The sequence below is a fragment of the Chroicocephalus ridibundus genome, chromosome 7 (genome assembly GCF_963924245.1).
Source record: "Chroicocephalus ridibundus chromosome 7, bChrRid1.1, whole genome shotgun sequence".
Classification (NCBI taxonomy): Eukaryota; Metazoa; Chordata; class Aves; order Charadriiformes; family Laridae; genus Chroicocephalus; species Chroicocephalus ridibundus.
Window position 1 is genome coordinate 5,286,008 of NC_086290.1, and position 14,996 is coordinate 5,301,003.

Consider the following 14,996-nt stretch of genomic DNA (forward strand, 5'->3'; position numbering starts at 1 on the left):
GCTCTAGTGAGGTTCTGAACAATCTAATTACCCCATGTCATCATCTATCAATCCAAACATTGTCTTTTTCTATTATTTCTTATGTTAGAGATTCTTGGAGGGACAAGTTATGGTGACCTTCTAGAAGCAGTATGCAATTTGCATTCATCTGCACATATACTTACAATACCTCAAAAGATAACATTACTTGTATTTTTGGTAAACACAGTCGATATACCTCAGGAAAAAAAAAAGATCAAATGAATGAATATGTTAAGACACATGCTAGAAGCGAATTATAAGATTACTCTTCTGTCTGTGAAAAATTTATGTTAGGGCTGTAGAAAAATAGATTAGATGCCTGGAAAAGGTCTCTTACTACCTTTTGCACTAACAATTACCAACTTCATTGGACTTCACCAGAAACACATTTTTCAGAAGTATAGACAGCTTGGGTAATTTCTTAATTAAAGCTTTAGAAGCTTTTAAAAAGCATAAGTCAGAGAGCAATTTCAGCCTAATCTGTTTTATAGATACGTCTGGTTTTCATCTCTATTCTAATATGAATGAAAACAGAGATGCATAAATATTATCCATGCTCCTAAATTGGTTCTATTAACAATTCTTTTCCTATCAAGAGACACAACAATAATGTCTCATTGGGAATAGAGAGCAGGATCTTTGCTCAAGAATTTGGAGCTCAGTCTCACTAATACTCTTTATAGAATCATAGAATTGCTGAGGTTGGAAGGGACCTTTAAGATCATCAAGTCCAACCTTTAACCTACCCAATATACTCCAATCCAGCATTAAAACAGGTAAGGAATTATAAGCAAGTTAGCTTTTCTTGCACCACGGTACTTTCTAAATAAAAACCCCTCTTGGGTCACTGTTGGGGAGAGATGACGTTACCCCTTTGACAAAGTACAATTTTCTACTTTTACACCTGTTACTTCGGATATTCTTTTTTTGGCATGTTATCAAGTCTGTTTTGGGCTGTACTCTTTTCCTTTTCACAAAAAGCTGTTTGCTTCTCCCTCTCTGAGATCATTAAAGACTCATTTCGGAGCACTGCTGCTTCCCAAACTAGGCTTGGGGGTTTTTTGCAGCATTTTTGGCATTTCACAACTTCTCCTGACCTGTACACTGTTGTGCTCCAACATTTCTTTGGTCACCATGGCAGTCTTTACAGTAACACATTTGTTTTCTTAAGACTGTCACTTGTCTTTCTCCAACTTACTCCACCCTTATTTCTCACAGTATCAGCCCTTTTTATTTCTGGAAGAGCTGTGGTTGACACGCAATGTATATTGAAATACTCAAATAGGAAATAAGCACCACTGATGAAATAAAGGCCGATGCAAACCAAACAGGAGATAATTATTGAAATTTGTCCTTAGAGTAGCCTGAATAAAAAAAAAAATAAAATAATACATGAACAATAATTTACATTAAGATTAATTAGTTACATTATAAATTATTCTCACACCTACTCAGAACCATGCAAACTAGTCAGATCTAACAATGTACATTATTTTGCATACTAAATATACCCATTCTTCTACATTAAAGATGTATTTCTATACCTGTTAAACCTCAAAGAAAAAGCAAGTTTATTTTCAGAAATATTCAGTCCAAACGAAAGGGAAAAATACAATGTCTTTATTAGCCAGAAACGAAGGACTAAATCTGTTTATACATTATCTGAGCCCTATCCCTCGTTGAAGGATAAAAGATCACCTCTTTCACACCTTCCTATACTCCCCCACAAGCCTTTCAAACAAAGAGCCAGATTTATAAGATTAACCGCTACCTTTAACCATCTCTTCAGGGAAATATAGCTCAACACCTTCACTCTGGGACATCTCTTTATTCCCAAGAAACCCAAATGATGCTCTATTCCTTTACAAGATGACAAAGCATGAGCCATAGCCTTAATCAGGTTGGTGATTTGGCGCCCGACTGCCAACTGCAATCCAGTCCTTCCTAAATCCCCCCAGTGCATGAAAACGCGTTAAAGAGACTTTGTTGTCAGCTCGGAGGAGAGCTCAGAGATCCAAACATTTCTCTAAATCTTCTGCTGTCATCTTTTCCTATTTGCTCACCTGAGCCTCATCTCTTACGTTTTACACTTAAAAACTCAAAGATTTGCCAGGGAGTTAGTGTGCTCGTGGCTTCCACTTGGTCGATACAACAAATAAACAGCTGTGACAGTTTATAAGTTGATAACTAAATGAAACTATTATAATGACTTTCTACATATTTTTATGTACGTTATCTTACAGCTGTCTCCTATGGATGTTCTCATCTGCTTCTTGCAAGGCTTCGTTTTAAAACCTCATTGTAACGTTTTATGTAAATATATAAAGAATATTTGATGGCTAATATCTGTAATGACATTTATCTTCAGAAGCACGTTATCTACGATCCGCTCCTGTGCTCAGATAAATGTCATGGGAGGTCTGTCTCTATGGTACAGACACATAATGTAAAAATAAATAAATATATATATATATTTACATCCCTGCTGTTTTTCAGCAGGGAAGCTGTTCCTGATGACAGATGAAGCACAGAAAAGAGAGACAGGGGAGAGAGGGGAGGGGAGAAAACCCCTCAATTTGGGAACACAAGAATGATAGGTTCTGTGTGCTGTTCAACTGGTACTGCTTTGTAGGCTGCATATCATCACTAAAACATATATACCCACAGATATCCATATATATATATATCTCAGGACTAAATGTTAAAGTAACTGGGGGGCGGGAGGGGGGGAACCACAACATATCATCAGTCTTTGAGTCAAAATATTATGGTAATTGATCAACAAACAATAACGGATGTTGTAAAGGAAGCAGTGAAAACCGTCACAGGGGTGTCAAAACCTCTATGCGCTTCTCAGAAGAGTGAAGCTGCTGAGACACTACACTGAAAGGGGACCTTTCATATTCTTGAGAGACATTTCACCTGCTGCAGTCAGAGACACGGCTGCAGTTCAGGTGCCCTGCTCGAGCTGAATTTCAATAGCGCAGCCAGATGAAGAGCGGAAGCACAATGGCCACATGAGCTGCCTTCCAGCATCTTCCCAGCTTCAGAGGGACGTTTTGCAGCAGCACGGTGGCAGCTGAAGTGGCTCTGAGCACAGAGTAGTCACACCCCAACAAACAGATGGGGTTTAGGAAACCCTCTTAAGCGACCAGGCAAAAAAAGAAAAAAAAAAAAAAAAAGACTTCTTGGCAGACAAACCGAGAACACCTCCTCCGTGCGGAGGAAGCACCTAGTTTAAATATTTGTAAAGTGTCCAGTTCTGCTCTGAATAATATAAATAGCAAAACTCAAGGATGTAAATGTGAGGAAAGATAAGTCAATACCATCGGTACATAGAGAACTAAGATTTATCGTCCCCATGTCCTAAGGACATGAGCAGACTGCATTCCCAACATTCATCTTCGCCAGGCAGGAAGATACTGAAGACAAAGATAGTTTCAAAATATGTCCAGGAACTTAGACAATTGATACTATTTTCTACCACAAATCTTTACTGGAAATAATTTGGCCAATGTACTAACAGTACTGTTCTTTTCAGAAAAATATCTGCAGAAAATTGAACCTGCGTTTATTAGAAAATGAAAACATTTTACAAGACAGTTCTATGACTTTTTTTTTTCCATTTAAACTTTTTAACAGATGCTTTCTGCCAAGGCAGGAAAGGAGAATGACTATGGCTATATACGTTCACCATCTAAGGAGATAACGTGCCATCTCTTCAGCTTCCAACGTGGGATGACCAGGACCTGCAGAGCAGGCACAGCTTTTCCTCCCCCTGTACTTGACACACGAGCTGAAAACAAACCCAGGCAGGGCTTGGGAAGCACGAGAAGAGCCCGGCACCATGCTGCCTCCACAGGTGGGTGCTTCCACCAGGTTTTCCCTGCATGATTTTGGCCAGACACAGCAGCAGGGGTGGGTACAAAAAAACCCCATGGAAATGTTTTGTGTTTTCGCTGGGCTGGGAGCCCTCACCCAAAGCAAACGCTTCCCCCTCAGCTCGCCAACCCTCCCGCACGGCCCTCCTTGCCTCCCTGCCTGCACACCAGGGCCTCCCCATGCCCAGGCATGCCACAGGATCCTCAAACAAACCTACAGACCGGGGTCGAAGCAGAAAAATTTCGAGAACCGTTGCGCGTGGCTACTTTGAAGCCACGTGCAGTTATCTATTTGTAGGCAATTCATGAGGGAAGTGGGAAAGATCTTCAAATAAAAGATTTCGTTATGAATTATTTGCTCAGATCAATTATTTGTTCTAAGGCACAGCCTTCCATCTGGCCTCAGGAAGAATATCATCTCCCAGCAATAAGGCATAAATGTTAATATAATACATGTACCATTTCTTTCATTAACTAAAATAATTGTAACTAGACAGATAATACTATATTATACCACGGAAGCAACTGCTCTGAGCTATCGTAAGCGACGTTGCCGTTTCAAACCATTAGACAGAAATGCTTCTGCCTATAATTTTCAATCAGTCGCTATATTGTTCAAAGCAGCTGACTGACAGCATAAGCACCATCTAAGTACTGGATCCTCGCATTTTATTCGGGATGGGAATGAGAGCATAAAGCTTTTGGTGCTAGAATAAGCTGATGGATTGATTTAGCAACAACAGGGACATTCTGTGCTCAGATATGACTGCAATTGCTCAATTATCTCATAAGTGACAATGATTTCCAAAGATTTGTGACAAACACATACAGAAGATGTGAAGCCCCCCCTTTCCCCGCCCCCCTCCCCACTCCCCCACCATAATTATAATTCTCACTTGAAGGTAGATCCTTGACTTTTGGGATACAGAAACATTCACGAAGATGCTTTAACTCATCTTCTTGGTCTAAGCGAAAAGCAAGTTTCTTGTCTGTGGGACTGCAGCCCAGCCGCAAGGCAGTTTGCTCTAAAATGGTTGCTGGTAACACAGGAGAAGATGGATCCATTTTCAGGTCATTCAATTGCACCTTAAAATGAAAAATGCCACAGTTTACCTTCTGCAGCATGCATATTCACAAATAACTGATAAGCAGCCACTAAAACTGCATCATTCAAGACCCAAACTTACTTGATTTAAAGCTTTTTAAAAGTGAAGTATTTGGATAGAATGGTAAAATTGATCAGTTGAAGTATTTCCAAGGCAACACATTGCTGTGACCCCCAAAAGCTTCCCCCCCCACCATACATATGATGTTCTGCCCTTTTTAAGTTATATCAGCAGCTTCTAAGTTCTTCCACCAGACCGATGGCAGTTACAAACGCTGAAGCGTCATTCACAATTTTGAGCTCTCAAAGCCAGAGGCAGCATTATTGTTTCTGCAGTCTGTGCTCCTAAAAATAGCAGGTGCACAGCTACGCTGAAGTTTTTCTTTCTTTTTTTTTTTTTTTTTCTTCCAGGCTACGCATCACTCAGCCTCTTTCAGCTTTTCTTTCTTAAAAATAGGAAGGGGGTGTTTGTGTACAGCCGTGCTCACGTACGAGGGCAGAGCAGGCAGGATGCAGATGGCAGACAAAAACATCGTTAGAAACGTGGCTTTCAAAACCAGGATCTTGAATTAATATTTCCTTCTAGCTACAATGAATATCCTGGTGTTTTGGTTCCATTTACCCTGGGAAGGGAGAGAAGCCCGAGTCAAGCCGCAAACACGACAGACCGTAGTTTCTAACGGAATATCCAAAACTTTAACTGCAAAATTTACGAGCTCATTGATCTTTGTAAGAAGAACAGTCCTGTAACTGTAATGCTGAGAGACACGGTTGTGCTCGAGACAGCAGTTGTGCACTTGGCTTTACAGATCTATTGGCAAGGAAAATTTATGACACGTACTCTGTACCTTAGGGCAAAACTTGGCCAGTGCTGCCTGCTGCGTTCTGTCGCAGAAGGCAGTCGAGAGGCTCATTGAGGTGTCTGGTGGTTTCCCCAGTTTAGGGAACTGTATAGTTAAACCACACAATAACCTCTGCTTTTTTAACATCCTGAAGAGTTTCTGGTGCAACAGAAAAACTCTAGGACATAGGTAGAAATAGGACAGTTTAGCACACAACGTGCAGCACACAGCCACCAGAGAATATGGCTTTTTCTCTGAGTACGTATCCTCCAGAAATACCGGCTCTCTTTTCTTAAAGCCAATAGTATATTACAGTTATCCAGAAACAAGCTGTGGAGAGAACAACAGATGATTATACGGGTTGTAGCCAGCTGAGCATTACATTCATTGTCACTTCACCTAGCTTGGGTTTTTCTAGAAGAGGATTTCTGAGAGTCAGTGTGATGGCATATTGTGGGTTATAGATTTTTTTTTACATTAAATCCCTTATGACACATTTTTCTTTATTCTTTTTGGTGTAAATGCATAAATGCAGATTATGTTTTTTATCAATGTTTTATGCCAATCCCTGAAGACCCTACAGAGGAGCTTCATCAACACACACGGGAGAGATAACAGTTGGTATTTAAATATAAACCCCAAAATAGCACGGCCTTATTAGTGCCAATTAATCCGAACCCGTTTATACTCTAGCCAAATGGCCAGCATGATGCTAGTTACCTGGTTTAATTTGCTATCATTTAGTTTATGATGAGAACATTTTCTTTTTCCCCTCCAGACGTGATATCTTACACAGTAGCAATTTTTCCTCTCCCACCAGCGTGTAGAGTTAAAAAAAAAAAAAAAAAGCCAGTAGAGCTCTTTAAGATAGCAGTTTTCATTTAGCTAATGTTCACCTTCTCCCGGGAGGTACTGGAGAGATCTTATTTTTGTGCTGTCTCCCCACAGGTTGTTCACACCTCCTCATTGTCATCAAATTTATCATTCCCACTCATTCATCCTAATCATCCCTGAGTTGGTAAAAAGAAAAGAAATGGTTGAAAAAAGATATTTGAACATCTTGGTTCTCAGAGTGTTTTTCTAGGCTTCTCAGAGGCAGAGGGCTACACCTGGACAAGTAGTTGGGTGTGATGCTAAAGAGGCTGAGCTGGCTGGAATCAATACACCCAACCAGCCACCTCCCAAAGAGTTGCCAACCCGATGAAAGCCCTGAGGGAGATGTGACCAGGCTCCCTATTCCCCAGGGAACCCCTTCTCAGTTCCTTCCTCTACAATTGAGCAGCAGGTCCAAGACCTTGCCTCTGCCAGCTCTTCTGGTGGGGTATGGGTAAGGAGGTCTCTGCTCTTCTGCAGGTCAGAAAAGCATTGACCTTCTGGACCTATTTGGCAGTCATCAGGGAAGATGTGTAGAGATCTTTATTTCCTCCAGCAGATGTTGAGAAACATCTAGAAAGGCAAGATAGGTTCACAGACACTGGCCATCACTAATACTGGCACCTCATTAGAGTTTAAAGACACTGTAATGTAACTTAACTTTCACTTCAAGTTACAGATTTTAAGAACCCATGGGCTTAATCAGTAAGTCAGGGTTTATTTTCAAGCAAAACTGGGATCAGCACTTGGAAAGTGAAACTACTTTTTGCTTCCAAAGGCTTATTTCTGTGATTTACAGCACTAGCATGGGAGGCCAGATCCCATAGGCATTATCAGAGTCTGTCCAGCACATACTCGCGTAATCAAGATATAGTCCTCTCTCTTCAATAATGAGTATTTAATGCAAATTATGGAAACAATCCTTGGAGAATGGGCTGGATTCAAGTCTCCCTGACTCTCTCCTTCCAGATAAAAGGACCACATGGCAGTCTGTAGTCTTTTCTGCACAGTCAATCTCCTTCCCACTCAAGTTAATGCCTGGATTTTTTTTGCTCCCCAGTGACATAGCTCCTGAAGTAAGGGAGAAAGCCTTTTAATCTCTTTAAACAGATGACTCCCTTGAGTTAGGGATATTTGACAGTGATGCTCAGCTCCCCTGGTCCCTAGGAGGGGGACTATGCAGCATTAGTATTGCTGTCACCTATGTCCTCTCCTGGATACAGCCTATGAGGAAGGTTTAGGAGCCTCCAACATTTATCTCCTGGGGTCCACACAGGCAATGCCACCTAATTCCCCTGCAATTTATGACCAGGAGATGGATAATAAGGGTGCCTGAAGGACAGTTTAGTTTTATACACCAGATCTCTCTCATCTGGTCTGTAGACTCTCTGCTTTACACCATATGAACACAGTGGAGCATCCTACCATTTGTCTGTCTTAGAACCATTTTTTCAGTAAGGATACATAGATATTACAGTGGATTAATGGCTATCATATTTCAGGTCATCCACTGACCTGTCTGGCAAGCATAGATGGGATTTGTTTCCATTTGAGGCCTGACCCAAAACCTACTGAAGTCAACAGGTGTCTCCATTACAAAGATTTCTGGATCAGGCTTTTGGTCCCCTGTCATTGCTGTAGCTTGCTGCATCTGATCAATGGCTTACGTTTATTGTGATTCTTATTTATATTAAATTTTGACAGCAAATATAATATTAAATACAAAGATCTAGAAGCTAAAAATGATTAAGTGCTCAGAGGTATCTGATTTAATACAAACATTATGAAATAAGATAAAACTACTATAATAAAATCAATCAAAATCCTATTGAGGAATGAAATCCCAGAGATCCAATTTGAGACCAGAATAAGAAAGTACTTTTGTCCTTTGAATGGGGAATTAGACCTCCTAAAGAGGGAACCCCAGAACTGCTCGGGTTTCTCCCCCCCCCTTTTTTTTTTTCCACTCTGACCAACATTATTGCATTTCCTAATTGCTGCAGTACAGAGTCCCATGCAATTAGTTTACAGTAATTCATGAATCATTGTTATTTTCTGTATGTAGAGAAAATACAGCACACCTTTATTCCATCCAATTACCTTAATTTAACTGAAAACTGTATTCTGTACCCTCTTCAAATTAAAATTCAGGCACATCAATGCAAAACAGAATTCCCATCTTGATAAAAGGGGTTCCTTATCAGGATTTTTTTTCATACAACTTAAAGTAAAGAGAATCAACATACATAATAAATACTTAGAGTAGAAATAATCAACATTTTAAGAGAAACAACTTGCCCCCAACACCTACTCTGAAAAAAAACATTCAGGTGTTTTTTTTCCTTTCCTAGAAACTTCGTTACACTGTTTGACTGACTTAATAGACATAGACAACATGAAGTCAGCATTTATTTTTATTTTTTTTTCCCCACTTTCTTTGCTCTTTTGACTTTTTCCACAGAATTTGCCTCTACTGAATACTGATTCAGTGTAAAAAAAACTCACAAATGAGCGCTGGCAATCTTCCATCTTCAAAAAACGCATACACAACTCAAACTTAGAAAACAGGCATTATGACGTATTTTATTAGCGCAGATATCAGCCCCACGACTTCATCCCCCATTTTAAAACAATAAAAGACAATGGGCGAGAATTAGTCAGACACAAGCAACGCGAATGTCTGGGCAATTATTTCTGTTTTGTCCTTTATGCATAATTTACTGACTAAATAGGAAAAAAAAAAGTGCAAATATGAGCAAGTCGTCTTATCAAACTTACACAGGAAGGTCCATTAGGCTTAATTATAAGAATGATAATTTGTCCTATTTTTAGGTCCACTTATGATATTTTTATAGAGATAAATTTTGTCTGTAATTGTATCTTGATGTCTTTATTAAAAGCAGTCCCCTCGCCCCCCTTAAGCATTTTCTTTAAATATTCCAAGATATTACTCACAGTCTTTCTACCCAGCACAGTGCTGACAGGCACACAATGAGTCCCTACTTAAAAAGCTCAGAGAAAAAGAGTATATCATGGGAATAGCATGTCCTGCACTTTAGCTGTTTACCGGGTTGCTAAATGCAGCTCAGCCCACAAGACCTTTGACATTTCCAGGTTAGCGTCCAAACGGACTCTTTGGAAGGAAAACTGGGGGAGTGCACGCGTGTAAGCGCCCAAGTTTGCCGTATAGGTCCACGCTGTCAAAATACACCCACTGAAAGCACCAATAGCACCGTGGATTGAAGTTGTTTTAAAAAACAAACAAAAGAAAAACTACAGAAACGCACAACGTGTAAAGGCTGATCCTTCTTGCCACCTTTACATGAAGGAACTTTCTTTTGTGAATATAGTTTTGCAGAGGGAAGTCCCTAAAAAAAAAAAGCACAGCCCAAAGCAACACACATTCTAGATCGCTTCAGGTTAAACACACTTCAGTGCATTTGCTTAAATTACAGAACTGCAGAGAAAGAAAAATCTAAATATTCGTAGCATGCCCAACAACAGACACGCAGCAGCAAACACAACTGTATCATTAAATAAGTCGCACAGCAGAGTGTCACAGCTGCAGCAAGGGAATGTGACAGAGAGGAATAACAATCAACTCCGTTACTCAAGTAATTTAGGCACATATTGACCTTCACGTCAAGAAGTGTTTTGGTGTTAAAAGTAACTTTCCGTATTAAAGCTCATCTTTTCACCTCCACAGCAAAACCACGTTACCCTGCGGTTGGCAGCCGTTCCTGCGAGGATGATGAAATTCTTGTGCAAATACTCAGCGTTGCATGAAGAAAACAGCCACAGTCACGTGCCTGCTCCTCCAGACTCTGACCTGCACAGCGACCAAGCACATGACTTCTGAGAGTTAACCAAAAACTAGGTGTATACATATTTTTTCTCCCCCCCCCCCCCCCCCCCCCCTTGTCACCACGGCAAAATTTAAAGCTCTAATTAAATTAAAGTGGCACCTTTCTCCCGTCCAGGCACAAGAATAGACACACAGTTGTAATGAAAATGGTTTTAAACCAAACTCTTTCACTTTAGTGAAGGAGCAGATCAATAGCATAATAGCTAGAAGTCAACGTTCACAGTAACATGGCAGAGGGAGTGGTGGGAATTTACATGGCACATGGGTTTGCCAGGGTGGAAAACAGAAGAATTAGAGGCGAAATTGGTGAAAAACAGAGTTGGTATCTCTCTTTTATTCTCTGTAAAGGTTATCTCAAGCCCAAACGCCCCCCTTCAAGCTTGAACGACACGCATTGCTACACATAGTTAGAACATTGTTGTCTGGAAGCAACAAAAATAGTTTCTCTCTATTCGGCCTCTGAATTTTCAGGGTGGGGGAAAAACCAAAACAACACATCAAGAAAACCCAACCCCAAAACAAAACAGTGAGGAGAGCTATAAGGGCAAAGGGTTGTGGACTAACAATGTAATTTAGAAATACAACTCCATCCTGGCGTTGTGCATACACAGACCCCAGCAGTAATGCTTGTTTATTATCTGGATTTCCATTTTCACTAAGCACCAATATATATGATACTCTTGAACTGTAACATTTTGTCGTCTTTGCTAGACAAAAACAACAAAGCAACCACATCAAGCACTTAATATTGAGCCAAAATAAAGCTAACCTCTATCCATCAGTTCTTGCAGTATCCGTTTCATTCTGTTAAATGCTTTTTTGGACTTCCCACTAACTTGTCCTGTTTACTCCACCAGCAAGACAACTGGACTGCTGCTCAAGAAACTTTGTACCCCCAGGAACTTGGGCCAAGAAAGAGAAGCAGGAAGTTGAGGCATTTCATTTACTGAAGCAAGAGGGATCCGATGTCAAACTCGCCCCACAAGGGTATTATTTCTTGTTTACTTGGCCACTTAGGTCAAACCAAGCTGAAATACACCGCGGCTTTTCAATTTGCCCTTGGAAATAAAAGTATACGAACACCAGAGTGAAGATTTTCCCACTGCATTTTCCTTTGAAAAAGCGTCTCGAGTTTTACCCTTGATTGTCAACAGTGGTGGGAAAGCAGCTGTGCTGGCAAAGGCCAGGTGCTGGTAGACTTTCACGAGAGCAGGAATATTGACCCCTTCTTCCCAGCTATTCTTCTCAACTCTTCAGATGGATTGAATAAAAAATAAAGACAAAACCAAAAACCTTTGCCCTTAAATGCAAGGCTCAAAAAATCAGCAAACATATCCCCTTGGCAATTTTTTTTAGCTGGAGAGCTAATCTCATGGTCTGTCTTTTATTTCTCCTGTGATGTTGCAAAGTGACCAGAGAAGAGGACGAAAAGAAGGAGCCACAGCAAGTCATGGTGAGACCAATGTACAAGGGAGTGAGGCCACACGAGATTGCCCAAGCCCCAGCAGGCACTGGCTGATGTGGCAGAGAGAAGGCAGAAAATGCAACAGAGCGCAGCCCTGCCGTCACCCTCTCAAAGAAGCTGTTAGGAGAGTGATGGGAAGGCAGTGGCATTTGACAGACAGTTTAGAGAAGGGGGAAAAAGCAAAACAGAAAAGAAAAATAATAAAAAAAAATAAGGATTTACGGCTTTGTGAGAAGATGAGCTCTGCAGGTCTGAGGGTTCTATGGAGATACATGGGGCAGAGAAGGAATTAAGGGGCTGACAGGAAAACACATTTCTCCTACCAACAGCTTCCCCAGCTCATTCAGAGGTGCTTAACCAGGTTAAGCCAGACACATCCACGAGCGCGCTGATACCTCTTCCTCCCATCCTTCACCCTCACCATTTGCCGTACCCACCTGCCATCCGTCACCGCCAGCCCCAGGCTCACCAGAGCACATTTGAGCCCTTGTCATGGGAGCCTTGTCCCTTGACTGAAAGAAAGTCTGCAAGCTTTTCCACAGGAACACCGATAAAACTTGTAATAAATTAATTTGACAAGACGTTATGTCTTCTTCTCAAGACATGTGACAACAAGAAAAAACCAAGAGTGCCCTGAAGCACACCCACCCCATGCCAGATGGGATGCCAAGGACACTTGGTCCATCAGGTCATGAAGGCTTGCATTGGCACTGCTAGCCCAGAGCGCTCTTACTGTCAAGAGAGTAAAATGATCCAGTAAACAAAGAAGGATTCTCTTTAACAGAAAAAGGCAGGTCTTACCCAGGATGAGATGGCCTGGAAGACCCTCAGGCAGGAACACACTGGGGTTTCCACAGTCTGAAAAGTAGGAGCAAGGCAACGATGTGTCTGAGAGCAGCACAGAGCTCTGCTCGGTGCACATCTGCTTAGAAAAACTACGGCTGCCTGTATTTATAAGGCAAGCCCCACAGCTATTTTTTAAAGCATGCCATCTGTACCTTATGATAGCACCATGCATTTCACCTCAGGCCTGACAGCAACAACTTGGTAAACAACAGCATAAAACCTTTGGTCTTCTTTCCACTGAGCTTGCTACGCCAACTTTCTTATCACTTTCTTCCCACCCTATCAACACCCCTACTCTGCCTGAAAAGGCTAATTTCTTTCCTCAGGCTGCATTTAAAGCCTACTTGATCAGGATGCCCTACACCTGCTCTCGCTTACCATCTTCTCCGCCCTCCCACACCCTAGAGGGTTATATTTTGCTTCTGAAGTGATTTGAAGGAAACATGGATATTTGGCCTATCTGCAGCAGTGGATCACTCTGGTTGGGTGATTCTGACTTTTGGTCTTCTGGTTAAAACTGAAACAAAATTACTTAGTCCATTTATCTGCACCTTATAGAGAGTTAATTCCCTACAACTATAATCCAGGGTTGGTTTTTTTGGTTTTTTTTATTTATAAAGTAGTTATTAGTAGCTCCTGCTAAATTGTTGGCTGCCTTTTGGGTGGCCAAAGCGAGCTGCTGAAATCTTCTTCTTGTCTGAAGCACTTTTCCCTACTTTCTTTCCGGCTGGGCGGTTAGGCACACCTCCTAAAATACATATGGGGTTTGTGACCTGCTCCTAATATTGTTTTTCTTCATGCTCTGTGTCAGTTATCATTTTCATTTCTTTCTGAGTCTTTAAACACAGCATTTGTCCTTTAAAAGCTATTCTTAAAGTAGAGTCTTTATGAAGGGGAAAAAAATAGAAATAAGAAATTATTTACTTTTCTGCAGTAACATTTAGGGAGAAATATTCCACCGCTGCGCTAATAATAGTAATACCCAGAGAGGGACAATAAGGGAATCGGGGTCAAGTGATTTCCACGTAAAGAAAAACAAGAACAGTAACTCCCCCTGGCTTTGATAACTCCATGGTAGCTGCAGCAGCAAGAGAACATATTTTGAATAGATGAAACTTCCTTGTCTCCCTCCAAGTTAGCTGCTACTAATAAAAGACGACGGTTCTTCCAATGCTCTCAGCTGCGTTTCCAGGTGGAATGCACATACATATATGTTTTAAAAGCCCCTTGCTATAAGGAATGTCTTAATGTTTTGGAAAGGATAAGAACCTTTTTTTCCCCCCTCTAGTGAAATATTTGGTGTTAATGTTTGCTTCGGACAGCGAGGACTTTTCAAGCCATTTTTACCAAACAGAGGGACTGGAAGGGTGGGGGTAGTATGACAGCAAAGGGGGAATTTGAGAGACTGAAAGCAAAATGGGGGACCTGGCGGGCCCTTTTCTCATGGCAGCTGCTTGCTCTGTTTTGGATAACCTCCTTAAAAATAAATGGGAGTGCTTTGGGGGTGGATTTACAGCGAACCTCCCAACTGCTCTTTCTCCAAGGTCCTCTTAAAGACAGGTAAAGCTGCCCGTGTATCAGATACAGCGTCTTTCTGTACGCCCACTGTTTCATCACCCACCAAACCACCAGCTGTGTGTCCCGCTCTCACCGTACAGGACAATTGCCAACTTCTTCATCTACTTGTAGCACATTTCCTGCCTGTGGTCAAAGAGCTTCTGAGAAAGGGGAAACCAGAAGCCACCTACAGGCCAGATGCAACGGGATAATAACGACAAGCCCTTATTGAGAGGCCCCGCACGATACCAGAGCTTTCTTTTTTTCTTAATTATTTGTGTACCATGTCTTTTATGACGCATTTCATACCGTTGCAGGGTGAGTCGTGGCTGAGGACATTAATCGAACCGAGGTAGACAACTGATACCGGTGCATTTTCCTTCCTCCTCTGCCCCCTGTTTGCAACTCCATAAAAGTGAATGCGCTTCACACTTTCATTTTTATTTTTAAGCTCTTGCAGCAGTTACCATCTGGAGCAAGACTCAGGGAGGGAAGAAGGAAGAAAAGATAGGTCAGAAAATAACAAGCTGAGCTTGTACTA

At 41.3% G+C, this 14,996-nt stretch overlaps 1 protein-coding gene across 4 annotated transcripts in view; it reads right to left on the bottom strand.

The window, feature by feature from the left end:
* The window catches only part of KYNU (kynureninase), a 66,854-nt gene extending 53,982 nt beyond the window's left edge, over positions 1–12,872 (bottom strand). For 2 of the 4 annotated variants that reach the window (XM_063342058.1, XM_063342055.1), the window contains exons 1-2: positions 9,678–9,832; positions 4,799–4,988 (exon numbers count right to left, since the gene is read on the bottom strand). In XM_063342058.1, the coding sequence (XP_063198128.1) occupies positions 4,799–4,967 (169 nt within the window). In that variant the 5' untranslated portion in view covers positions 4,968–4,988; positions 9,678–9,832. Of the gene's footprint in view, positions 1–4,798; positions 4,989–9,677; positions 9,833–10,357; positions 10,503–12,853 lie in introns of those variants that run through there. The other 2 variants (XM_063342057.1, XM_063342056.1) reach the window with 2 other exon arrangements.
* Positions 12,873–14,996: the final 2,124 nt, after the last annotated feature.